Source organism: Dermacentor albipictus, chromosome 2 (assembly GCF_038994185.2).
Source record: "Dermacentor albipictus isolate Rhodes 1998 colony chromosome 2, USDA_Dalb.pri_finalv2, whole genome shotgun sequence".
NCBI classification, from domain to species: Eukaryota; Metazoa; Arthropoda; class Arachnida; order Ixodida; family Ixodidae; genus Dermacentor; species Dermacentor albipictus.
In genome coordinates, this window is record NC_091822.1 from 161,934,145 (window position 1) to 161,961,473 (window position 27,329).

At 48.7% G+C, this 27,329-nt stretch overlaps 1 protein-coding gene across 5 annotated transcripts in view; it reads right to left on the reverse strand.

Moving 5' to 3' along the window:
• The window catches only part of LOC139056210 (pneumococcal serine-rich repeat protein-like), a 70,642-nt gene that overhangs the window by 40,373 nt on the left and 2,940 nt on the right, over window positions 1-27,329 (reverse strand). For 4 of the 5 annotated variants that reach the window (XM_070534241.1, XM_070534242.1, XM_070534238.1 and 1 more), the window contains exons 2-10: window positions 24,534-24,670; window positions 21,137-21,286; window positions 19,508-19,618; window positions 11,475-11,638; window positions 10,241-10,378; window positions 5,605-5,706; window positions 4,022-4,219; window positions 1,872-1,899; window positions 1,479-1,635 (exon numbers count right to left, since the gene is read on the reverse strand). In XM_070534241.1, the coding sequence (XP_070390342.1) occupies window positions 1,479-1,635; window positions 1,872-1,899; window positions 4,022-4,219; window positions 5,605-5,706; window positions 10,241-10,378; window positions 11,475-11,638; window positions 19,508-19,618; window positions 21,137-21,286; window positions 24,534-24,670 (1,185 nt within the window). The remainder of the gene's footprint in view (window positions 1-1,478; window positions 1,636-1,871; window positions 1,900-4,021; window positions 4,220-5,604; window positions 5,707-10,240; window positions 10,379-11,474; window positions 11,639-19,507; window positions 19,619-21,136; window positions 21,287-24,533; window positions 24,671-27,329) is intronic. The other variant, XM_070534240.1, reaches the window with a different exon arrangement.

Sequence of the window (27,329 nt, forward strand, 5' to 3'; positions counted from 1 at the left end):
GCCACCCTCTCGTTAATGCTATAGAATTCCTGTATGTTACCAGCTATATTCTTATTAATCAGGAATCCGACTCCTAGTTCTCGTCTCTCCGCTAAGCCCCGGTAACACAGGACGTGCCCGCTTTTTAGCACTGTGTATGCCTCATTTGTGGTCCTAACTTCACTGAGCCCTATTATATCCCATTTACTGCCCTCTAATTCCTCCAATAGTACTGCTAGGCTCGCCTCACTAGATAACGTTCTAGCGTTAAACGTTGTCAGGTTCAGATTCCAATGGCGGCCTGTCCGGATCTTTAGGGCATCTTTAGCGGGCAAATTTTATATACACATTTGCAGCTTACATGATATTGTCACAATATTTACAAGGCTTTTGCTACGGTCCTACTAGTGGTATACTTCAGAACGATGTATAGTACATCAGTGTTCTCCGCTTTATATGTGTTATTAGAGGCACTGTACAGAACTGCGACACCTTTTGTCATTGCTGAGATAGACAGTTGTAAACTTAATACCCGAGCTTGTTGAAATACGGAATGTTCAGAATTTTTTCCAAAGAAAGGTACCATATAGGCAGGCACGAAAAGCGCAGTTGTGTGGTAAATAAATTTCACCAGCGATAAAAGATTATATATTTATTATTTTGCTCCGAGTGTCCTAAATAACAATAATCCTATAAATGTCACTTGCAAATCTTGTGCAAAGCCGCGGCAAAGTGTGGGGTATGAAGCTTTATGTTGTGGCTAATTAACCTGGAATGTTGCATGGCCCTACTACGGCCCGATTATGAAGTACTCTGGCTAATGGAGCTCATCACCCTATAGTATGTGTGCCTTGAGTGTCCTTGAATTATTAGGTATTGCATGGATGTGAATAACAAAAATATCGTGCCCCCAAGGATTCTCCGCAATCGTCTCGCTCACTACATAGCGAGGGCCTCGAATTCGGCAGTCTCGATGCCGGGAGGTAGCATACGAGAGTTACTATCTATAGCTGCCTGCTCCTAATAATACCGTACTACGTGACACCTGCTGTTAAACGGGTGTTCCGCGTCCATCGCTTTGGCCATGAGTGGCTCTGCCTAACGCTCACATGGCGGCTCATGTATCGCCACTTTTTAAAGTAACGGAAGGGTGGTGCAAAGCGCAAAGAACGTGGGTTCGAATCCCCCCCCCCCCTCCCCCGGCTGCAGTAAATTTTCGTCCGCTTTCATTTTTTTTCCTGATCATTTCTACATGTCAATAAACATAACAATTAACTCTCCCCGTGCTTTCTTTCACTTCCATTTGTCACTTAGTACGGTTCTGACTGGCAAAATGTTCAGCGCCTCGGATCTGCTCATTTACCTGCCTCCTTAGCGAGGCCGGCGCGATACAAGGAACCATAACTTGTTAGATGAAGGTTAGTCAAACGTCGTTCAACGCAGCTGGACATTGCGTTTAAGTATGCCTTGAAGCCTTCACCACGCTTCGTCTTGCTCACCCACTGTGGAACGCTGACCAGCCAGGTCTGGAATCGGCAAATCAGGCGCCGTGACAGATATCTTGAGAGAGGGAGACGCACATCTTTCCGCCATGGAAATGTGCCGCTGCGGAGACTTCATCGGCGTTGGGCTGCTCATGACCCCAGGACCTTGCCGCTGTGGCAAACCGGATTCGTTTTAGCGTTACCCTTTGAATGGTCATATTCAGTGCCGCTTGTCGTCGTCACATCCACCGCAATCAGCATCATCGCCAACGTGACGCTTCATTCGTGGCAACACAATTATTTTATCGATCGAAAGCGTTAAATTTACGGGAACTTTGCTCTTCACAAGACTTAATAATGCGCACACTCTCGCGCGATCTATCTACACGGGATAGATTTTTCACTTACGGGACTCGTAGCGTTCTTGTCTTGGTGCCTGCAAAAATGCGATTCGCGGCCGGTTAACGCATGTCGTCGACCGCGACGCACACATTTGTCAGTTACAACACTATGAAACAAAATAACAATATTATTGTTCTCGCACATTCGTTACCGTGACTCATGCGGGAAGTGACTATGGTGGTTTCAGAGGATCCCGTATAGCACGGGGAGTGAGCGCTCGAAAGAGGGGAATAGTTATCCCAACCAAAACGAAATGATTGTTGCCCGATGACAAGTTACTGGAAATTAGTTGTAAGAGACTAACCTAAAATTAATTATTTGCCCTAATCGATGTAAGGTACCGGGGTAAGAGGTTTCTTTTATGCCACATCTAGCTGATGACCTTTTCCGTTGCGAATCACGTGATGCGCACTGTGTACATATGCTTAATTTTTTTTAGCTTTTTTTCAATGAACTTCCAGTTCCCAAAACACACACACACACACACACACACACACACACACACACACACACACACACACACACACACACACACACACACACACACACACACACACACACACACACGCACACGCACACGCACACGCACACGCACACGCACACGCACACGCACACGCACACGCACACACACACACACACACACACACACACACACACACACACAAGGAACGTGTGTACATATGCATAAGGCACGTGCGCAGACCGAACCGTGCATAAAAGCCCACACATGTCGTCTCATCTTGACGAACGTTCTATAACACTACATAGCAGTCTTTCTAAAAATATTTCTTTGCCACGAGGCAATACCGAGGTAGTGTCCCTTACAAATGTCTTATTCTCTTTATTGCTGGTATGCTGTACGCTTCCTTGGGCTGTTGCGCATCTCCGCTCTTGTCCACAATTCGCATGCTAATTAGTAACGGGGCGCACGGGAACAGGACCAGGCTTCACTATACACTTGCGTTGGACATAACGCTGGCTTCAGAATGACTAAGCTATAGTGATTACTAAGGTATAGCGAATCATTTGAAATGGCTCGAGTACAGCGAAAGAATTGCATTGGATATACTGCTAAAGGCTTGGGAATGTCTCGGTTAGATTTGGGGAAGCGGCATAGCAGACTCCTAGGAATTTCGAAGCGTGTGAGAACTCTACGATGGCAGCTTCGCCGTCTCGGACGTGCGAGTTGCTCGGATCGGCAAACATCTGCGAGCCAAGTTTCATTCACATTGCGCCATTGTTCAAGCGGGAGAGAGAGAGAGCGGAAAAAACAAGAAAGGAAAGAAAAAAAGAAAGAAAGGAAATCGCTATGCGACAACGAACGTTGCTGCCGACCCCATTGCTATACAGTTCGGCGAGTTCTAGTTGCCACCTAGGTCACCAGATGGAGTCGCCGGCGCTGCAGCCCCAAGTCTTAAACTACGGGGGAAGGAAACTAAGGAGAGGCCCTGACGTCACTCTTTGTGAAGCTAAAGTGAAGCCGGAAGTTGGCGTTGCTCAGGGCGTTGCTCCGCCTGTCGGGCCAACTCTCCCCTCTTGTTTACATTTCTCGCGAAACCACGCCGCGCTGCGCGCAACCGTGCTGCTCGGACACGCGCGCTCCGCAGCAATACTAAGCAATCTTAGCACGTTAGCATGATTCCGCGAAAGAAGGCAACATTTCCCGCGGATATTCCTTCGTCCGTAGCCATTGCCGTGGCGCGGTACATTGCGTACAGCGTTGCATGCGCGTTAATTTCACGAACTTTAGTTCCTCCTGTCCCACCTGGCCACAGCAACATCCGGTAGGGCACGGTCCAGATAACGCAGCGCAACAAAACACGGAGAGCAACGCAAACCTGCCCGCACGGCGCCTTTGCCGCAGTACGAAACCTACGGAGCAACACGTGTGAGCGCACAGAACCATAACAAAGCCGTCGTTGTGGCCCGGAAGGCGTGGCCGCTACAGCAAAGAAATAAAAAAAACAGCAAAAAAGAGGAGAACCTACTACGTCATTTCCTCCACACTTTTCTCCTAACGCGCGGAGGGGGTAGGGCTTCTCCTCAGTTTCCTTGCTCCATGTCTTAAACCCAGCGATGACGTAGACGCAATATCGTGCCAGCAGCGATGAATACCTCGAGTTAAGTAAAGATCAACGAGGCGCGGGTGGGTCTACCTGGGAGAAGCAGATTCCGACGCCGTCAAGCGATTCGTGCGCGTCTCCCTCGAGGAGCCGCTTGAGGCCGCAGTCTGTCGTCCGGCGATCGAAGCCCGCCGAAGTACGGCGCCGATCGTGGTTGTGACGCTTGCGAGTTTGTCGCCGATGCTGCCTCTTGACGAGCGAGAGCCGCGACTTCGAGTGGACCTTCTACGGCTAAAAAAAGAAAAGTGGAAGGGGTGTCAATAGGCCAATGGGTGTTTAAGTCAATAGCCCCCAAAGCTCTGGCCAGATGAGTCGATTCGCTGCACCACTAGACATACAAATGCTCGTGACAACGGAAAGTGCGAGAACGCGTCCAAGCGAACAGAGACCACTGAAGGCCGCATTGCGATTGCCGCGCGAAGCATCACGCCTCGTTCGCGTCACAAACCGCGCAAGTGCCTCACCTCGACGGAAAAAAAAATTCGAGCTTAAAATTAAAATTCTGCTTCCTAAAGAAAGGTTTAACTCGGCTTCCCTTCAAATTCGACAACTATCATTCGAATGTTGTAATATTATTGTAGATATTATGATATGAATATGATTGATGTGGCTTATTATATGATATCTATCCAATCTAGCCAATCTATCTAGCCAATCTATTGTTTATACAATTATAGACTTTTAATGATCTATAAACGCTCTTCACACAGTGATGAACATTACATTAGTTATCTGGCAAAACTTGAGGAAAACACGCATATCCTGCAGACTAGACATAAAGAAATTTGGTTAGTGCCGACGCCTAGGGCATATTATACAGAGCAGTCTCTTTCTTATACTGTCCCAGTATTATTAAATAAATTAAACAAAGAATTGTTTGACCCCATTCAACATTCGAGTGTTGTTATTAAGCGATTTTTTCTTAGCAAGATTACGTAATGTTGCACTCAGTTTAAACCTATACCTGTTATTATTTTTTTTTCGTTTCCCCATGACCACTTATTTGTTTTTCTAATACCTATGTTTGTGCTGCGAGTGTTTATTTGGAAAATTGAAAATCTCTGCCTCTGTACAGTACTGCCAAGTTGATAATTAAGGGGGCAGGACCTCTGTCAAGCTTACGAGCTTTTAGTCCTGTCTCCTTCTCTGTCCAAGAGAAAAATAAAGACTGGATTGAATTGAATTGAATTGAATTGAATATGACTATCGTAAGCATAATGATAGGTGCGCCAGTGTTGCATCAATTTGATTATCGCACAAAGAGTTGCTTTACCTGAATGCGAATGCGCGCAGATGAACTGTGTTAGCGCTCCTTGTATAAAACAGCGGCGTTCTTCCTGATTTAACATTGTTGGAAGTGGCGCTCTGTAGGTGTGTTTCCCCCCGTGTCCGTCGCCGCCTTCACACCTTTCACATCAGGTCACTCGAATAGCTTCAGTGGTTGTTCGACGAGAGCATTTCGGCGTTTCAAGTACACTTCAATAAGGAAAACCCGAGTCGGCGACGAACTATAAAGCTTTAAGATTCGACAGTAACATTTCTTGCGAGGCGTTTTGAGAATGAGTTGAGAATACGATCCTAACCGTGGGACTGGCGCAATCGCTGCTCACACCAACCTTGAAGGCGACGTATCCTTGCGGCGAACAGCTCGAGATGCCTCGATTTCCCACAGCTCCTTATCCTCTTCCACGATGCTTCCTCCTCGCTGATGGCTAGCGCTGCGCACAGGTCAAACACGCGTGGAGCCTTTGCTACGATCTGGCATCGGCCGCCGTTACGGCAATTTGAGGAATGCATAAGCTGTTACGCCGCGTTGCATACTGGGTGCACTTATGAAGTAGCTGGGTTTCTACGAGACGAATGCTTGGCGTTGAAGCGTAAAATTATTATTACCATCTTAGTTACGAGGGGCTGGACATTCAGTTTAATGACCCGCTGCTCACTTACCAAGAGATCACCTCCCACTATCGGAAAGGCAGAACCAAATTCCCGCTCCCACACGCCAAACTCGAACGCGCGCAGGCGGCCGCGTTTCGAATGCTACAAACGGACTCGTATCCGTCACGAGGCCTTCTAAGTCGCTATAACTCAGAAATCCCGGCAAATTACCCAGACTGCCCAGAACTTTATTGCTCACTCTCGCACATGCTATGGCAATGTACCGCGTTACCAAAGGGCCCTCTCTCCAGTGAGCCCGAATGGGAAGAAGCCCTCAAAAGCCCGGACCTCAAACTCCCACTCAAGGCCGTCCAGAGGGCCCAAGAACTGGCGGAGCGTCACCACGTTCCCGTCCCGACTTGGGTGTCGCCTACGGTTTCTGCCGGAGGAGTTCCCCGCGTGGGATCTCCAACGGATTGAAACTCCTCAGGACTTCAATACTGACTGACTGACCATCTTAGTTATGGCGAAATCTGTCACGCTAGTTTGATTCACAGGCTTTCGTAGTGCACTTACGCATGCGCGGCTTTTTTATCACGCTTCTGCTATCGATCTATTGCGCGCTGGCGAGATATCAAATACGCATGATCCTTGAACGTCGTCGTGTTTTCTTTTTTTTTTCAGAAAGAAGGGCATTTCGTATATCAGTTTGAATGCGTCGTTTGAAATACGAACGGAAGCTGCAAGAAAGGCTCCAGGAAGTTGCATTTTTTATGCGAATACTGAAAAAAAAAAATGCGGCTGAAGGCATCTCACGACAACTGTCGACAATAAGGCGTTAACATTGAATCCAAATATCCACGCAGTGTATTGCCCTGTGGAAACGAATTACGCATGAGGCGTGTACTGCAGGGGCGCTCCTTATATGCGCTTTCTTAATTGCGCTTCCTTAAGAGGAAGCTTTAGCTCGGGTGCTTCTATCTAAATACATGTGAAAGGAGAACTCGTTTTTCTCGGCAACCACTTTACCAAATTTGGCGAGGCTTGTTCCATTTAAAAGAAAAACTTAAAATCAAAATCTAGTGACTGGTTGTTTAGAATGCTTTATTGAGGTCGTCAATTTTTTTATTAAAAATTGACAAAAATCGAGAATTTTCAGAAAACGAAACTATCATGTTCACAACTCTAACTCGGCAATCAAAAATGATATCACGCACAGTTCTGCGAATTGCATCTAATAGTACATCTAAAGCGGACAAAATTGATTTGTTACACATGAATCTCAAAGAATGTAGTAACACGGAAATACAGCTTTTGCAGAACCCTGGTAAACAACGTAACAAATTCACGTAAAGTGTAAAATGACACATCGAATTTGTACCCTTTCAGTGATCTAACGGATGTCATTCACAGAATCGCGATATCTGTTCTTGATGCAGAGCTATGAATGTGCATACTTCGTACTTGTATTTTTTTCGAACCTTCGAATTTCTGAAAATTCTTTTAACAAAATTCAGGCCCTAATTCGAGATTCCGCTTCCAACAGTCACTAGAATTTAACTTTCTCTCTCAAATTCAACAGATTTCATTAAAATCGGTCCAGGGGTTATCTCAGAAAAGTGTTTTTGCATTTACATGTATATGAATAGGCCGCGTCGATGTTGGGCCCGAGCTAAAACTTCCTCTTAAGAGGAAGCTTTAGCTCGGGCCCAACTCCGACGCGGCCTATTCAAATACACGTAAAACAAAAAAAACGTCTTTATGAGATAACCCCTGGACCTATTTCAACGAAATTTGTTGCATTTGAAACAGCAAGTTAAATTATAGTGACTGTTGGAAGCGGAATTTCGATTTATGTTCTGAATTTTGTTAAAAAGATTTTGAAACATTCGACCGTTTTAAATAGAAGCACGAAGTATACTAATTCACAATTCTGCATCAAGAACAGATATCGCGGTTCTGTAAAAGGCATCCATTAGATCATTAAAAGCGGACAAATTTGATATGTCATTTTACATCTTACGCGAATTTGTTACGTTGGTTACAAGGGTTCTGCAAAAGCTATATTTCTATAATACGAAATTTTTTTATATCCTTGTGTAACATATCAATTTTCTCCGCTTTAGCTGTACTATTAGGTGCAATTCACAGAATTGTATTATCCATTTTCGTTGTTGAATGACAAAGTTGTAAACTCGATAGTTTCGTTTTCTGAAAATTTCCGATTTTTGCCGATTTTAATAAAAAATTGACGGCCTAAATCGAAAATTCAAAACCAACAGTCAGTAGATATTAAGTTTTTCTTTTAAATGCAACAAACATCGTCAATTTTGGTGCAGTCGTTGCCGAGAAAAATGAATTCTCTTTTTACATAGGAGCACCTGAGCTAAAGCTTCCTCTTAAGAGGAAACTTTAGTTCGTGCCCAACTCCGATGCGGTCTATTCAAATACATGTAAAATGAAAGAAGAAAAACGTTTTTCTGAGCTTAGACGTGTAGCGACCACACTTGTTTAGAGAAAAAGATGTCGAGCAACACATCGGCCAACTCGTAGAAAATATGTTTATCTTCTGGTGCGGGACCTGCTGCCCAGTGCGGATAGACCTTGCCTGCCGTAGTCAAACTTCAGTTAACCCACCCGCCTGGACCTACGTACCCTTCTCACTAGGGGATTTCGGTTTTACGCACCCAAAGTTGGGAGACACAAACCGCCGAGCTTAGAGAAAAAACGCTAGTACTATAAAAATAAACGTAAAAGGAGTAGCAATGAACGCAAGTAAAACAAATGGGTCTCTCAGCACGCAAAGGCGCTTGGTTTGGCTATTTCCAGAACTCAGTGGCGGAACAGCTGCGCCAAACTGCACCGAGAGCGACCCTGTGCGCCGAAACTGTATTTTAGTGGCAAACTGCGCCGAACGTGCATCAAAGTATGCATAGCTTCGCCTTCCGTCGACGGTTCGCAGCTAGCAAAACTGAAACCAACACCATCAGCATGCTATCATCATCATCATAGAAGGAAACGGAGACCCGCCTATAGAGTTGACACTGGGCCTGTCGAAGTCGTCCGGTTCGTCGTTCGCACTTGCGGGCGCTTTATTTTTCGATGTTCATCGAACCTGCGCGGTGCTGCAGTTTGTCGAAGGAGGATGTCGCATTCTAGGATGCTTTAGGTAAGCTTTTTCAATACTTATGGGTGATAGCGGGGCTTTGCGAAATATCCGCTGCGATCTCAATCGCACGTGGTGCACAGTTAAGAATGGCGCTAGCGAATGAGGTCGAATGTGGTATACACGGCGAGAGCCTCCACTTCGGTGGGTTCCGCCATGTTGGTTGACGCAAGAGTTTGGGTCGCTGCTCTTTTACTGCGAAATAGCGTTGCCGTCGGAAAAGCAAAAGCTTATTTGCTTCTCGCGCATGCGCAGCGACGCTGACGCTGCTTTTTTTTTTTTTGCGGCCGCATAACCATGGTGGCCCCTATTCGACAACTCCCTAATGTGCATGTCATGACATGAGTATATTGCATGAAGTCCTGTTCAGTGCAGGCGCGCACACTAGATCGGTTTCGCGGTGGACTTTTGCCCACAAGCCGTGACCGCGGCACTGGGTTGCATCCTGGGTTAACAAACGTTTCTTGACGATCTGCCTGTGATGCCTTCTCTGCGCCGTATCGACGAACCCGTATACGTAGGGCCCTTTGTGCGGCGTGGCTATAGCATCGCGTCCTTTCCTGACCGCGCTTGCACGCAGGGTATGCCTCTCGCAAACCCGTCTACACAACATATCGGCTAGATCAGTTAAAAGTTTGCGTGGTATACGGTAAGCAAACGTGCGTAGGAACCTGCGCCAAAAATGCTTGCTGCTCTGCCAAATCGGCATCTTGCGTGCGCCACAGCCTGTGCCGAAAGGGGAAACGGCTGTTGCATCGTTGACACTCTATATACTATCAGAATGGCAAAGACAGGACGGCGAGACAGGCCACTGTTGTAGCCGCAACGACAGAGGCATAAAAAACAATTGATGTGTCAAAAAAGAAAAAAAAAGACAGCACGCTCAGGATGGAAGCTTTGCTTTAAAAGAATTGTCGGCTTTTACGTGCCAAAACCACTTTCTGATTACGAGGCACGCCGTAGTGGAGGACTCCGGAGATTTCAAACCACCTGGGGATCTTAACCTGCACCTAAATCTAAGTACACGGGAGTTTTCGCATTTCGCCCCCCACCGAAATGCGGCCGCCGTGGCCGGGATTCGATACCGCCTCCTCGCGCTCAGCAGCCCGACACCACAGCCACTGAGCAACCACGGCGGGTGGGAGGCTTTGGTTTGGTCATCAAAGCGGCGAGTTGAAGATTGCGCTCATAAAGAGGGCACGACCAACCGATGTGCCTCGGCTTCGTTGAGGTTCACCACGGCCTTGGCCAGCTGATCGAAAAGCTTGTCCGTGCGCGCGCCCTCCACGGCAGGCGTGGCGTTGACGCTTATCAGGAGCGGTAGCGGGAGCCAGTCGCGGCTGTCGCTGAAAAAATGAACGACAAGAAAAGGTAAATAAGGGCTCGCCACGCTACGCTTACAAACACCTAAACGTATACCACGTGGTACAAGAGCAACAGGAAGAAAAAAAAAGTCAGAGAAAAAGAAAAGTAGGGAACGAAGCAATCGCGATTTGGTTTTCACAGACGTTAATATTCATGAAGTGACTACTGGGATTTATCGCTCACGGCCAACGCCACCGACACCGACGCCGACAACACCGGCTTTTCTGCGACACGAGCTCCTTAACGCTGTCGCGTTAAAATATAAATTTTGCATTCTAAAGCAACATCGGGCTGTGAGAGACGACGTAGCGCTGCGGATGAATTCTGACCACGCGGGGGTCTTTCACGTTCGCCTCATTTAAATGCATGAGGTTCTTTTTTTTTTCATCTCGCCCCTATAATACATCTAGTCGCAGCGGCAGGGTATCAAACGCTCGACCTCGTGCTCAGCCTCAAAACGCCGTTGCGAGTTAGTCACCGCAGTGGACGAGCCTTAAGTCGCTGTGCGGATAATTCTACACAAGCTACACTACAAGAGATCAGCTGCGAGTCTCAAAGCATCGACGATGATGTTCCCCTCGGCGCAGTGTCATCGTTTACGCTACGCCTCGAGTCCGCATTATACGACCCACTGTTCGAGTTAACCGATTCTGTCAGAGGAGTCTCGCGAACATAGACGGCGGCGGGAGGATAGCTTACGGCTCCTCGTAGCGCTCCATGATCGGCCTGTCGAGCTCGCTCTCGTGGACACAGCTAAGCACCTTCTCGAGAGCCATCACGAAGAGCAGGGCCACCACGTCCTCGTGTACGAACAGCGCTAGCACGTACGTCACGCAGGCCACGCCCATGGATGAGCCGCAGTGGATGAGCCTTAAGTCGCTGTGCGCATAATTCTACACAAGCTACACTACAACAGATCAGCTGCGAGTCTCAAAGCATCGACGATGATGTTCCCCTCGGCGCAGTGTCATCGTTTACGCCACGCCTCCAGTCCGCATTATACGACCAACTGTTCGAGTTAACCGATTCTGGCGGAGGAGTCTCGCGAATATAGACGGCGGCGGGAGGATAGCTTACGGCTCCTTGTAGCGCTCCATGATCGGCCTGTCGAGCTCGCTCTCGTGGACACAGCTGAGCGCCTTCTCGAGAGCCATCACGAAGAGCAGGGCCACCACGCCCTCGTGTACGAACAGCGCCAGAACGTACGTCACGCAGGCCACGCCCACGAACAGCGGACGAACCTGAGTAAGCACGCGGGTGTGGAGGGCGACGTCATCTGTCTTTGCAGCTAATACGCGGATCATTTAAATGACATCTCAGGGTACCGTGGATAAATTTTAATTTTAAAAAATGCGTTGGAATTCTAGACATCGCGACTGAATGAACGTATGAAAGTAATTAAGTGGCGCAATATCGTTCCTAATAGGCAATGAAAAAAACACGAAATTAGATTAGTATTTGGGTTATTGAAAAACCTATCAAGCATACCAAGCATAAAAGTAAAAAAAAAACAGAACATTAAGAAAGTCGCGAAGCACCTATATTATCGTATTCAAATATCTCACGGGCTTCCAAACCAGGATACTTGATAAGTGTCATTACGTAAGCGAAGCCTGTGGTATGGTTACTACAACTTGAGGAAGAAATATGCCAATACTCATTTCAGGGTTCTCTTTGGCGTCATTCTAAATACGTTGGCGAAAGAATTGACGCAAGCTAAGACGACGGCAATAATAAGGGAAGAAACGCATGAGACGCGTGGTATACTACCAACTGAACTATATTTTCAGGATGCAAAAAAAAAGAATGGGGATTTTATGTGCCAAACCACGATCGCATTATGAGGCATGCACGCCGTAGCGGAGGACTTCTAAATCATTTTACCCACCTCAAGTTCTTTAAGGTGCGTCTAAAGCACGGTACGGGGGCGTTTCTGCATCACGTCGCCTCGCTGAAATGCGGCCGCTGAGGCCAATATCTGATGCCGCGACCTCGTACTTAGCAGCGCAACGGAAGGCACAAACACAAATACAGAAAATGGCAAGGTGCTCAGAATGATCCAGGCCCGTCGTAGTTCTGGAAAGATTCTGAGCACGTATTCACTAAGCGCTGTGTACGCTGGACCGTGGTTCGCGAAAACAGGAGCCGAGGAAATGCGCGATACCAGGCACACAACATTTACAGAGGCACGTGGGCAGTTTTGTAAGGAGTTCGCGCACGAACAAAAATAATTCGGCTCCAGTTACGCAACAACGAAACTTCGTCAAAACAATCTCATTGCCGGTTTTTATGCGTTGCATATTGCAATCACTCAGTTCAGCTCTTGGGCGCGGCCGGGCAACCACCATTGAGGGTATGAGCCATTGTTCATTGCTGCGCGTCTCATATGTGGGTCTATTCTCTTTTAAGTTTGCTACGTTTGTTATTAAGTTGCTTCTATTTTTATGCGTTGCATATTGCAATCACTCAGTTCAGCCCTTGGGCGCGGCCGGGCAGCCACCATTGACCTTTAGCGCAACCACGTGACGTGACGTCACGACAGCCGGAGGAAAAGCTGGGCCCCAACTCGCGCAATATGCAACGCATTCTTGGCTTAAGCAAGCTAAGCCTGGCCATTTTTTTTAACGAAGTCCGTCCCCGCTGCGTAGTGGGGCAGAAACGTTGCTGACACCACAGTGCTCTGCGGCCGCTCTGCTAATCTCAAATGCTTCCATCGGATCGCGCAAAAGCGGTTGAAATTTCTCTCCCGAGAATTTGTGATGACGTTTGTGCGAACGTGAACGCCTATCATGGGCGAGTTTCCTATTTTTGCCCTCGTCGAAGTCCGCGCCGTTTATTCTCATCTCGCCCGTATACGAAATCCAGCCGCAGTGGCAGGGTATCGAACGCTCGACCTCGTGCTTAGCCTCAAAACGTCATCGCAAGTTAGTCACCGTGGTGGGTGAATGCTGTATGCATAATCCTTCACAAGCTACACTAACAGATCAGCTGCGAGTCTGCAGGCTGTTTGATCCGCACCGATGGCACCGGCTGTTGGAACCTCAGTGCTGACGCCCGTTATTGCAACTGGGTCGCAAGCCCCAAGGGTAGCGTAGGCCTGGCGGCCTGGGGCACACTGGAAGCATCCGAAGGTCCCAGCAAAACATGAGGCGACTGCTAACAGAACAACTTGTTTATTCTAGCATCGCAAAGAGCGGGCGGTCAGGTCGACCGAAGTAGAGAGACGGGAGAGCACGTTACTCAACAGCAGAAATCGGAGCCTCTCTCCTGGCGTCCGGGGGCAGCTGCTCTTATACTCTTGCCGTCGCGGGCAAGAAGGAAGGTCACGAGATGACACCACGTGACAGCGGCGACGGACGGACTGAGAGACATGTTGGAACAAGGAGGTGACGCATCAGACGGGCCGGCGCCGGTCAGACCTCCTCGCTTCACACTGGGGGAGCTCCTCTCCCCAGCTGCCGCGCTTTGACAAGCGTGGGCACACACACACACACGCACACACGAAGACACGTGGCACTGAAACATGCCGGGACGCGCTCGGCGGGGATGCGTCGCGGCCGCTCCGAACGGGCCAAAATGTCCGCCGCTTGGAACGAAGCCCCGGCGTCCGTTGAATCCGCGCCGGCTACAGCGCGCGTCATAGGCGAAACGTAACAGACCGCCCCGCCGGGGGAAGGAGATCCCGATGGTCAGGGGACTGCATCCGCTGTCCGGAGGGATGTCGCTCGATGATGCTCATTACCGAAGTCGGTCGTCCCTCGGCGTTTCTTGAGCGCAGCGCACCGAGAAGGCCTCGTTCTCACGTTCAGGTTCACAGAGGACACTGCAAAGTGACTTCGGGAGAGTTCTCATTTTTCTCTCGTTCTCAGCAAGCGTTAGAACTACGCCGAAACTCAGCCGCTCAGTCAGCAAGCACGGCACAACCCTCACTAAGCCATGCCAGGCTCTTTCCCCTTTAATACTACTGCCTAGTTCCTTACAGTAGTCTAGCAGCACTCAGAACGCGTCCACAAATCGGAAAATTGCACTAGAAAGCACATTATCACTTTGAAACACTACACAAAAGCAATATGTTAAAAATCCTGCCTCAGGAAGAAAAACATCAATAACAAACAATTTTGAGGCTGATTCCCACGTTAGGGGCTTCGACTTAAGCCATCGGCGTTACCGTTGAGACTCCCCTTTTTGTAACGCACCTCAAAAAAATGTTGTTGCAAAGCGAGGCTCCAGTGCAGGAGGCGGCCATTTGTGAAACAGATAGTCTGCAGCCTTTGGAGAGGGCAGTGATCCGTTTCGAAGCATGCGAAGCGGAGATCGCAGCGAGCGACCGTACACTAGCTCAGCTGGCGAAAACCCCGTAGCCGCATGCGGCGCGGTCCTCCATGCAAACGTCACCCCAGGTTTGCCCACCCGCTGACAGGTGTCGCATGTCTTCACAAAGTGGTCTGCGTCCCGAAAACACCCTGGCCAATAGTACTCTTGCAAGAGACGGTCCTTAGTTTTCTTGACTCCTAGGTGTCCGGACCACGAACCCCCATGCGACAAGCGCAACAGATCCTGACGGTAGCACTGAGGCACGATCAGCTGATCGAACTCGACTCCCCTGCGGTCTACATACTTCCGGTACAGGACCCCACCTCTTTCCACAAAGCGAGCATTTTTCTTGGCGATACCTTCCTTGACAATGCAGCGTATGTTTTCTAGGCTGCCATCCTTCTTTTGCTCGGCTATCAAAGCCGACCGGCTGACTTTTAGCAACCTATTAAGTCCATCTGACGTAGGCGCGATGAGCAAATCTGCAGATAGCTCTTCTAACTTTCCCGCATCGGGAATTTCCTCTCCAGTATCTGGTGCCTTTAACGCTGCAGACTCAGTTTTATTCAGCTCGGGCGTGCTCTGAATATCAGCTTGCTGCGCCTCTGACCCTTTCTCATCGTTCGACAACGTCGGCCCCGCAACTACCGCCTTTGCAGCGAGCTCCCGAACCTTCGATCTGGTTAAGGCCTGAACGCTAGCCTCACCAAACAAAAGCCCCTTCTCGCGCAGGAGGTGATCGGACCTGTTCGAAAATAGGTACGGGTACTGAGGGGGCAGCATAGATGACACTGCGGCCTCCGTCTCAAGTGCTCCGAAAGGACCTTCAATAAGCACTTTTGCTACGGGCAGACACACGCTATGAGCTTCCACGGCTTGCTTGATCCAAGCGCACTCGCCCGTGAACATATCGGGTTCTACGTAAGAGGGGTGAACTACATCCATTGTAGCTGCGGAATCGCGAAGCACTCGGCACTCTTTCCCGTTTACGAGGAGGTCTCGCATGTAAGGCTCGAGAAGCTTCATGTTCTCGTCAGTGCTGCATAATGACAAAAACACGACTTTTGTTTTTGTTTCCGGACACTGCGCCGAAAAGTGACCCGGCTTCTGGCACGTATAACACACGCGCGCTTGCCTCGCCTCGAACCGCTTTCTGCGTTCGGCTTCGGCTGCCGCCGTCTCCTTACGTTCGGTCGGACTGCTTTCACTCGCATCCGCAGTACGTGTGTCCCCCTTTGCTCTCATGGGCGTGAACTTCGGCCTCTCAAACTTGGAGCCAAATTCACCCTTTTGACCGTCCTTAGCTCCGCGAGCCCGACGCGTCACAAACTCTTCGGCTAGCTCAGCAGCTCTAGCCACCGTACTAACGTCTGGCCTGTCCAAGACCCAGTACCGCACGTTCTCAGGTAACCGACTATAAAACTGTTCCAGCCCGAAACACTGCAGAACTTTCTCGTGGTCACCAAACGCTTTCTCTTCTTTGAGCCACTCCTGCATGTTTGACATAAGCCTGTAGGCAAACTCGGTAGTTCTGAACTTAGTGTCACACATTACTCCCCCCCTCTTCTTTGGCTTCTGGATTGGATTGGCGCGGCTCGCTACGTGCTTGCGCGCGCTTTTCCGAGCGCAGATTGGTGTGCGCCTGGTTTCTGCACTAGGCTGTTATGCGATCGCTTTTTCGAGCGCAGATTGCGGAAGTGCAGCGCCGCGGGCCTACCGTGTATGGAAGCGCACAGCAATGCCGGGAAACATTCATACAAAAGCAAAGGGTCAGAAAAGTGCGCTTTATTTTCCATTACTATGTCACACTGGGTAGCGCCGTGCGATCGCTTCTAATAAACGCAGAAACGAGTCCTTGCAGCGCATGTGCCCATTAATCGATGCCCACCATAGCCATATCAGGTGCGACTCGAGAGGAGAGTCACCCTGTAGCCGGCGGAGTCGAGGTAGCGCTTCACCTTCTGCCAGTAGCTTTCGATTTTCTGGGTGTGAGCGCCCGTGATTGGGTCTACAAAGTTCATGCTGTGGTTAACAGCCTCCCATTGCAAATTCAGTCTTGCTCCGTTAGCCCCCACCAAGTTCGGGATGAAGTTGTATGGGGCCCATTCATCACTGTGCATGGTGGTTCCCGGTTCAACGTTGGCTGCAATAATGGGGCCTAGCGTCGCCGCGTCTCGTCGGTCGACCTTGAATAGTCGGAGCTCCCCGGTGGTCACGCAGATCATGCCGAATACCCATGGTCCACGATCTGCAATGCCGCCGTAATTTTGGCGGCTCGGCGGAACGTTGTCGCCCGTCATCAGGCGGCCTCGATTGTATTTTCGCTTGCCGCGAAGGAGGCATTCATCAATTTGCACAATCCTCCCGGGGCCACCGAGTGGGGGTCGCGCCAGCAGCTCGTCCCGCACGACCTCACGAGCGTAGTTCCTCCAGTCGGCGATGACATGGTCCGACAGATGAAGCAAGTCGCCGGTCATCTCCTTCATGAGCCACGTGCCTATGTTTTTGCTCACGCAGTACGTGAGTCAAATCACTTGCCGCCTGCAGTAAGCGACGCTCACTTCGCCTTTTGAAAGCCCAGTGCAAAAAGCAGGCGATCGTGCAAAAGCCTAGTGCAAAAACCAGGCTCACATCAATCTGCGGTCGAAAAAGCGATCGCATAACAGCCTAGTGCAGAAACCAGGCGCACACCAATCTGCGCTCGGAAAAGCGCGCGCAAGCACGTAGCGAGCCGCGCCAATCCAATCCAGAAGCCAAAAAAGAGGGGGGAAGTAATGTGTGACACTAAGTTCAGAACTACCGGCAAACTCTGTATATGACTCACTTTTGCCTTTCTCATTTTCCCGAAACTTCCGACGGAACGCCTCCGCGGACAGCCTGTACTTTTTTAGCAGACTCGATTTCACTTTGTCGAAATCCTCTGCCTCCTCTCTATCCAAGCGAGCGACTACGTCGGCCGCCTCGCCGGGTAACAAAGTGAGCAAGCGCTGTGGCCACGTTTCCCGAGAGAATCCCTGCTTCTCGCACGTTCGCTCAAAGTTAACCAGGAACAAACCAATGTCCTCTCCAAGCTTAAACGGCCGCATCAGGTCAGTCATTTTAAACAATACTCGTTCTCCTGCACCGTGTGCCTGATTTCCATTACGAGCGCGTTCCATCTCTAACTCGAGACGTTTCATTTCCAAAGCGTGTTGACGGTCGCGCTCTCTTTCTTTCTCTTGTTGCTCTCGTTCTATCTGTTCTTTACGTTCACGCTCATCTTTCTCTCTTTGCTCCTTAAGTTCGCGCTCCTGTCTTTTTGTCGTCTCCCTCTCCTCAATGGTCTCAAGGCATTCCGACAGCTCGTCATCCTCAGCTCCTAACTCAAGAATAGCCCTTAGCAGTTCTGGTTTTCTGAGTTTGTCTGAGACATCCAAACCCAACTCTCTTGCAAGCTCCAGCAATTTCGGTTTGCGCAACGACTTCAAATCCATGGCTGCTCTGAATGCTGCTTTCTCTACTGCCTACTATTGTCTTGCCGCAACTAACCCGGCAGCAACGACAACCACAATTACCAGCTCTGTTTCTGACACTAACAAAAGCCTGGCAAAACTCAGAAGAAGAAAGTCCCGCACTCACCAAACCTCGCAGCCAAGATTTCAGCGCAGTCGTTCCGCTGCAGGCAACCAGTCATCACACAGGGCTCGTTGCACTGCTCCCGGATGGTCGTTGTGCTGCTCAGCATACAGTCAACCGCATTTCCTCGCTGCTGGCCTCCGTTGTCGCGATCTCACCGCTGGCAACCAGATGTTTGATCCGCACCGATGGCACCGGCTGTTGGAACCTCAGTGCTGACGCCCGTTATTGCAACTGGGTCGCAAGCCCCAAGGGTAGCGTAGGCCTGGCGGCCTGGGGCACACTGGAAGCATCCGAAGGTCCCAGCAAAACATGAGGCGACTGCTAACAGAACAACTTGTTTATTCTAGCATCGCAAAGAGCGGGCGGTCAGGTCGACCGAAGTAGAGAGACGGGAGAGCACGTTACTCAACAGCAGAAATCGGAGCCTCTCTCCTGGCGTCCGGGGGCAGCTGCTCTTATACTCTTGCCGTCGCGGGCAAGAAGGAAGGTCACGAGATGACACCACGTGACAGCGGCGACGGACGGACTGAGAGACATGTTGGAACAAGGAGGTGACGCATCAGACGGGCCGGCGCCGGTCAGACCTCCTCGCTTCACACTGGGGGAGCTCCTCTCCCCAGCTGCCGCGCTTTGACAAGCGTGGGCACACACACACACACGCACACACGAAGACACGTGGCACTGAAACATGCCGGGACGCGCTCGGCGGGGATGCGTCGCGGCCGCTCCGAACGGGCCAAAATGTCCGCCGCTTGGAACGAAGCCCCGGCGTCCGTTGAATCCGCGCCGGCTACAGCGCGCGTCATAGGCGAAACGTAACAAGGCATTGTTGACATCAAAGTGTTCAGCCCATCAACACGTTCTTGTTGTTGGTCTAGGCTACAGGCGCTGATGAATTGACCTCTTCTGCGTTAGATGAAGAATAAGCAAGCTAAGTGTAAATCTTACTGATTTTTTCCTCACCACTCTTTAATTAAACCGAGTTGAAGTGATAAAAAGGTGTTTTTTTCTTCTACTTTTTCGAAGTTAAGTTACCGCAGCGTCTTGCTTTTGCAGTGTTGTGTGTTTTTGTAATGAAACCTACGAACCAAAATATGGCTACGACAGTTCGTAAGAAATAATGCGTTATAAAGGATCGCTGGTATACAAAGAGCACAGCATTCGAAACAAGCGTGTACCTGCAATCCAAAACGGCTGCAAAGCTTGAAGCTTATCCTCGGCACCAGGGTGCCCGTCGTGTGCAGAGCCGTCAGGAAAACCAGTAGAGCGGTCACCTCGAGCGACCTGCTCTGCAGGAATCCAAGCAGGAGAGTTTACACGAAAGTGCTGACTTTAAGCGATGGGTGGTTGAACAGTGGTCGAACAAGACGAGCGCCTCAGCGTGTAACTTCCCTCCTGAGAGTTCCAGCCGAACACTTCTCTCGGACTTCCTTTATTCGGCCACTGTTCATCACTTCCTCTGCAATAGTAACATGTAGAGCATGCTCCTCTTTGCTCTTGGAGCAAAGTCATAGCTTGATGAGCAAATGTTGCTCCACAACAGGAAGATTAGAGGATTCTCTACATATCATATCCAGGGATATTGGACGTTTCTCTTACACAACTTGTTCAACTTCACCGCAACAAACTAATGTAACTCCAGGGGCAACATTTTCAAAAATTACATTTCGAGCCGTCTGACGAGCTCCAACTAGTTATTGTTATCAATGTCGAGAGGGTGCATTAGGACGGCAAGTTGGGCCAGTTGGTTGGGATTCATGGTAAGGGTTGTAACAGCGCACCCAAGACAAGGACAACAGAAGGAACAAAACGACGACATGGCGCTGACTTCAACCGATTTTTTATTGGAGATATGTTGGACACACACACACACACACACACACACACACACACACACACACATATATATATATATATATATATATATATATATATATATATATATATATATATATATATATATATATATATATATATATATATATATATATATAGGTGCCGTTTGATAGCCATGACATGCACAAGATACAGATATGCGTCTAGGCAACTGTGACAAACTGAGGCATAATCAAAATTGGCATAGGTAACGCAGTTCCTTGTCATGAAGTGTGATAGACGGTTCACTGATACACGCTTTGTCCCTAATCTTTTTATTGTGAGCTTCGGCGATTTCCCTTGTCAATTGGCTTACGTGTTTAAAAATGACAGTTTTTTTTTTTAAATTCAGGGCGACAACCGCACGACTTTCAATGCCCCGGGAGATGAAGTGGCGCAACCCCTTGTAAAGATAGCTCATGCTCCCGAAGTCGAACATTCACACATCGCTTCGTTTGTCCCACGTACTCTCGACCACAAGATAATGTAATGGCATGCACAACCTGCTTAGCACAATTGATGTAGCTTTTCACATGTTTGACAGTACATTTTCCCTTCACTTGCTTTTCCTTCACCAAATTATAAAGTAACGGGCATATGCGGCCTATATTATGTTTCGCAGAAAAACGAACATCAATGTTGTACCTTGAACCAACATTCTTAAGCCCGTGCGCTAGCTTGTGTGCATACAGTACAACTGCGTTTTTTTTTCTAATTTAGTTTGAATACTTCGGTCATTTATGCTAGCTAACTAGCGCACGGGCTTAAGAACGTTGGTTCAAGGTACGTACAAGGTACAAGGTACAATCACGTGCCCATCAGATTTCGGGAATCAGCTTTTTTTTTTTGTCATTGCGTGCACCGTGACGACGTAGCCGCCTCGCACATAAATCTCGCTGACCACAGACTGAGCGTTCGGAGAACGTGCTTACTGCGAAGAAGTAGGCCGCCGCCTCGTCGGCGCTCACGATCTGCAGCGCCGGCAAAGTTAGGACGGGAGCGAAAGCCGCCACGCAGCGGGGAACTGACGACGTGAGCCACCAGCACAGCGTCAGAAGTATGGCGTACAGGCAGAGGCTCGGCTGCGAAAAGTGTACAGGCCCAGCCTGTCAGATTGCCCATGCTTCAGAACGCGTACAAGATGACAGCCCTGAGTTCACACCTTCAGAGCCGAAAAAGAAAAGAGAAAGTCCAAGCCACGCGGTAACTTTTTGTTTATGTTTATTACTTCTTGGCTATGTGGTCAAGAACTTGCCCTCTCAAATACCAGGCAGGCGCAAGAAGAAACCATGCTCGAGTGCCCCATCTTAGGAAAATTAAACCTTTTTTTGTTTATCACTTCTTGGCTATGTGGTCAAGAACTTGCCCTCTCAAATACCAGGCAGGCGCAAGAAGAAACCATGCTCGAGTGCCCCATCTTAGGAAAATTACGAAGAATCACTGAGACACACCATCATTGGCACCGTGAACATTTCGCTTTCGCACAAAGTGCCATCGGGAAAGCGAAATAGAGGCGTATGCACTATCAGTCTGTCACGTAGATAGTCAATGTATTTGCTAGTCAGGGCAACTGTCGGCCGAGCTTACGCGCATACTATCCGTCGTGCAATAAACGCTTATGTTTGCAGCCAAACCAATGTCCTGTGCGCAGTTTCGTATCCAGCTCCTCACGATGTTTTTACAGCGAAGCTGTATGCGGCCAACCGATTCGTTGGCTCGTCCGCCCGTCTGTCGCCTGTGCGCCAAAAACTCCTCCGGCGCAACCCATTGCGCATGTTCGGCAAAGAAAACGGAAAGAAAGGTGCGCGATTGGTAGCGCCAGTGGTGACGTCGTTGGTCTCCACCGCATGTAGCCAAGCGGTCGCGTACCGGTTTCTCTCCGGCTCCGAAATGGGCAGGCCACGCGTCATACGTACTCCTGAGGAGCAGGCAGCTTTCGATCAGCCACGCCGCGAGCAGAACCGGGAACGAGCTCGTCTACGCCGTGCCGATGCTGCAGCCCGAGCACACGAACAGGCTCGTGCAGCCGAGCGCAAGCAGCAAGGCGACTTACTGAGGATCCGGCAGCCTACCAAGCCGTCGTTTAATGAACCTTTGGGATTAACTCAGTGATAAACACCGGGGTCGCACGTTTCAGCTTCGCTGGTTAACCATCTGTACGGAGTGCTTGGGCGGTGATTCTTTCCGTCACGAAGCTGTAGCGGCAAGTCCAATTCCACACGCTTTCACGTGCTTGCATTCAAATTCTTTATCGCGTTTGCTTGAAAAGAAAATCCTTGTTCTGAAGAGAGCATTTCCGGACGAATTATGTAGCACAAGGATGGCGCGCACAAAACTAAACGAATCAGAATAAAAGCCGCATTGAAGAGACAAACAACATCCGCGGGGCGAACCCACTCAATATCGCTAGAAATTGCGATCTACAGGTGAGTCCGTAACAAGACGAATATGTTAAGTGCACTTAAGGATCATATCGTATGAACTACGGCTTCCTTCAATGTAATCAAGAACAACTGTTCTTACTATACGTGTGCTTAAGTTGATAAAAATACCACCGGAGGAATTGTGAGAACGCTAGACGTACTCTTAAGCTCAGCGAATAGTTGACAACATGACTTCGATTATATTTTTCTGCTATACGTGAAGTGCACTTTCAAGTGAGCTTTAGGCGCGCGGTAAGAGACCTTAGTGTTCAAAATTATTCTGGCTTATACTTTCTCGCTGGTCATCGACCTCAAAAAAAAAAAAAACGTCTTGTGTTTGTGTCTCATAGCCCATATATGTATACGACGGGGGACCCCAGAGATAAGCGGAATGGCTGTATGGAATTCTTCGTGATGGAATTTCTGTTCTCTCCCACTAAAGTGCTGTAGGTGGGCACTTCACAAGCCAGTAGCCTAGCCGACGTCAACGTAAACAAACTTGTTTAAATACTCGTACTTTCCGCGCACAATAAATGATTGGAATGCACTGCCTGAACAGATTGTCTCAAGTGACAGTTTTGAAAGAAATCTTAGAAACGAATTTTGATGTGCTGATTGATGTGCAATGTATTTCCTTTCACTTGTTTCGCTCATTTGTATCATGTATCCAACCTTTTGTCTATGCAATAACTTCATGGCGTTTGTAAATATGCCTTGTTATCTGCCCTTCCTGCTTGGACCTCATGAGGTCTGCAGTATTATGTAAATAAAAAATAATAAAATCATGACATCTGTTCATAATGGAGAGCGAATTTCCTTGACATTTGTTTCCTCCGTGGAACAACGGCCAAGAAACGCTTGAAATGTTTCAAAAATGTCTGTGGAGAAGCTACCGACCCGTACGCAATATTTCGAGTGGTTTCGGTGGTTCCATTAGGAAAACTGAGCTGTGAAGACCATCCTCATTTTGGCCAAACTTCAACCAGCCGTACCCAAGAGATGATCGGAAAGGTTTTACAAAAACAAACGAAAGTCATTGTTACACAATTTGCAAGATTTCAGAAGCTAGCGTGCGTTCCAGCAGTTGGGACTGGATTTTGAGCCTGGAATTGGGCATGAGACGTATCGCCATAATCTTCGCTCCTCCTCCCCCCCCTCCGTCCTCCCGCTTGCTCACAGAGAGGAAAAAAAAAGTAAACAGAACATTTGCTTGAATTTGTGCCAGAATCTGAGTAATCACATCCAGTGTGACGGAGATCTTCTTTCGAAAATTGTTATAGGTGAGAAAACTTACAACGTGCTATCGGTATGACCCCGAAACCAACCAAGTACCGAGCCACCTGAAAACTCTTTCTTCACCAAGACAAGAAAAAATGCGCCCAACGTTCAGTCAGTCAACGTTCCCCACGCGCCATATTAGTACCGAGTTCCCAGTCACCTTTTTATGCCTTTTCAAAGAAAAATCTTCCATAAACAAAGGTGATCAATTTTCCACTCTGCAAGAGTAGGAAACTTCGAAGGAGCACTCAACGTTATTAGGCTCGAGGAGTATCGGAGCTGCTTCGAACAGTGGGAGAAAGGCTAGACAAGTGTATTGTTTCTGTTGTAGATTATTTTAAAGCAAAATAATTGCCTTTTGTCCTAAACTGACATAACTTTGCTTCTTTTGGAGACGGTCCAGTTTCTTTAACTCCCCCTCGCATGTTGCATTCGGACGGTGAAACAAATCAGTGAACAAATTTCTCTGTCTGTCTGTCAAGTCATTTACTAACAAAACAACTAAACAAAATTTACTAAACGCAATCTAGCAAGCGATAAACCAGACGAATTTTAGAGTAGTGCAGAAAGTCTTCACGAGGTGGTCTCCACCTTGAGCTTGCATGTGGCATAGAGAACGCGTACTCACCCGCGTTCCGTAGATTATCAAGGGTGCCAAGTAGATGGGCATCATGAGGCCGACGCAGCGTCGCGTCTCCGTGCCAGAAGGCTTCCGAGGCCGGAAATGAGTCACGCCGCTTCCCTGAATGGATGATCGCCCGCTGCCTGCGCACAGATCGTTTGCCAGCCCATGCCGTCAGCAACGAAGCGCTTTAGCTTATAGCCTCCGTTGCCATTCGCTCTTGTAACGGCTACCGCATTTAGGCCTAGTATGTCGTCGTCCCCTTCATCTAGGTACTTATCAGAGCGAGACTTTCTTCCGAAGATCCCCAGTAACCCACGTATTCTGTAAGCTGAGTCCACATCCTGTGTCCACAAAGTTTGTGATACCGTAATATGTCCAGCTATAATAGAGACTTTCAGCGTGTCCGCTATTCCGGCAAACGGGGGCGGATTGCCGGATTGTCGGGGGCGTAAACGTGAGCGGCCGAAGCAGTGCAGCCGCCTGGTGTTGTAGAGTTCAACCAGGCAAACACAGAGCTAAAATTTCAGTGACCTACCTTATTCTGCTTCGCTGCTGGTGCAAATTTTCGTCAGCGGGGTAATTGTGTTCATAATTACGCCGCTTTTGAAAACTTACACTCCAGCTAAGAAGAATATAATAATTGGCTCTGTGTTTAGGTGGTTGAGCTTTGCGCCACCAGCTGGCGCCACCAATCTGGCCGCTCACGTTTACACCCCCGCTCATCCGGCAAACCGCCCGCGCTTGCCGGAAGACCGGGCGCACTAAATTTCTCTATTATCGCCTTTGGCAAACGAGTTTGTCTTCTGCTGGCAGCCATTGAACTACAGGATGACCACCGGACGTCGGCAGCCCGCCCTCCACCTCTTATCATCTGGAGTGAATTCTATGCGTGCTTCCGCAAACTCACGCTGAAGCCTTTCTATCTTATAATGGGACGCTTATGACTTTGCGTTCCAGTCACTATCCGCTATAAGTAAACTGTCGCGATTGCTTAGCTGTTATAGTGTTGCGCTGATAAGCACGTGGTCGCAGATTTGACACCGTTGCGGCCGCATTTCGATGCGGGCAACATGCGAAGAACGATCGCGTGCTTATGTTTAGGGGCTCGTTAAAGAACCCCGGCCAAGTCGTCAAATTTAATCCACAGTCCCCCACTACACAGGGTGTCCCAACTATCACGCGCAAAGATTTTGAAATATGCAAATGCCACGTAGCTGGACAGAACCAAGAATACGTCTGCCGTCGTTTCGAGATACTGATATTATTTCTTGCATCCTGCCGAACTATATAATCAGTACTAATTAATTAATCAACTTGTAAAATATCATAATTTGATGAAAAGTGTCAATGAGAAAATTGTAGAGCAACATAAAAAACTCCCGATACAGCTTTTTGTTGCTCAGTACGTGCTACATAAAAGTGCTTTTCCGAGCGTGAAAGAAGTGTGCCAAAACGCGCAATTTTGCCGCGCGACTGAGCGGTCGGTGAATTTTGGGTGTATTCAGGGGGTTCTTTCATGCTCGGAAAAATACTTTTATGTAGCAAGTATTGAGCAACGGACAGCTGTGCCAGGATCTTTCACGTTGCTCTACAATTTTCTCATTGACACTTTTCATTAAATTATGATATTTGAGAAGTGATTAATTACCTGAGACTAAATATGTAATAAGGTTGAATGCAAAAATAATAATAATAATCCGAGTATCTTCATGCAACGGCAAGCAACATTACCTTGGTTCTGTCCAGCTACGTGGCATTTGCACATTTTAAGATCTCGGTGCATGATAGTCGCGACACCATGAGAGGTTTACTGTCGTGAAAGCATTCGCCTAGGTGACACACTGCAAGGAAAGAGAACAGGAGAGAGAAGTCGTCTATATATGAGGACGTCACCTGTATACGGCGTGTCTCATAGTCATGCCATGGTTCTGGGACGCAAAACCCCAGAAATGCTTTCACCACGACAAGTACTTTAATTGCGTTGCAAGTGTCAGGGCTGGTACGGTAAGGTGATATTAAAGTTCACTTTTCAAGGGTACCGGTAAACTGCCGTTCATGACTCGGAAGTGGCTGGCGAATGTGCTCGAAGCCATTATCGATGAGAAAGCATCGAATGGCTCATTGGCCGAAAAAGCCGGCGTCTGATGCAGCAAAATGGCACCTAAATTCTCATTGGCTACGACGTCACGGCACGAGCGCAGCCAATTGAGACGGAGCGGAGCGAGCGAGCGAACGGTGAACACCTGCTGCCGCAGAAAGCGATGAGTGAGGCGAGAGGGCATTGCCCTCTTCCCTCACTCAACGTGGCACGCGGTGGCACGCGGCGTTGGCACCGCAGGCTGCTGCTTGCTGGCTCGGGCACCACGTGAAGCTATGGTACATGACACGCAGCGCGAAACTCGGAAGGACTGCTCAGCGCCGTTCAACTGGACATCCCATCCACAACTCATAAGAATTCCGTAGGTTAATACAGTGAAAGCTCGTTAATTCGAACTTCAATAATTCGAACTTATGGATAATTCGAACTGTACGATTTGGTCCGGCCAAGATCCACAGAAGTCTATGTATAAAAAAGTCCGTTAATTCGAACGCGAGACGGTTCCCTCACGGGTAATTCGAACTATGCTCGCCTGGCACACGGCCAGAGAAACGCGCCTACTGCCACACACAAGGCTGTATTGCCTCCGAAACGGAGAGAACGGCGAGAGAAGGCAAAATCGGGAAAAAATCTAACCGACGCGGGGTCCGCCAGAAGGCAGCGGCGGCTGCCGCCTCTCCGTTCTACGTAACCTCAGAGAC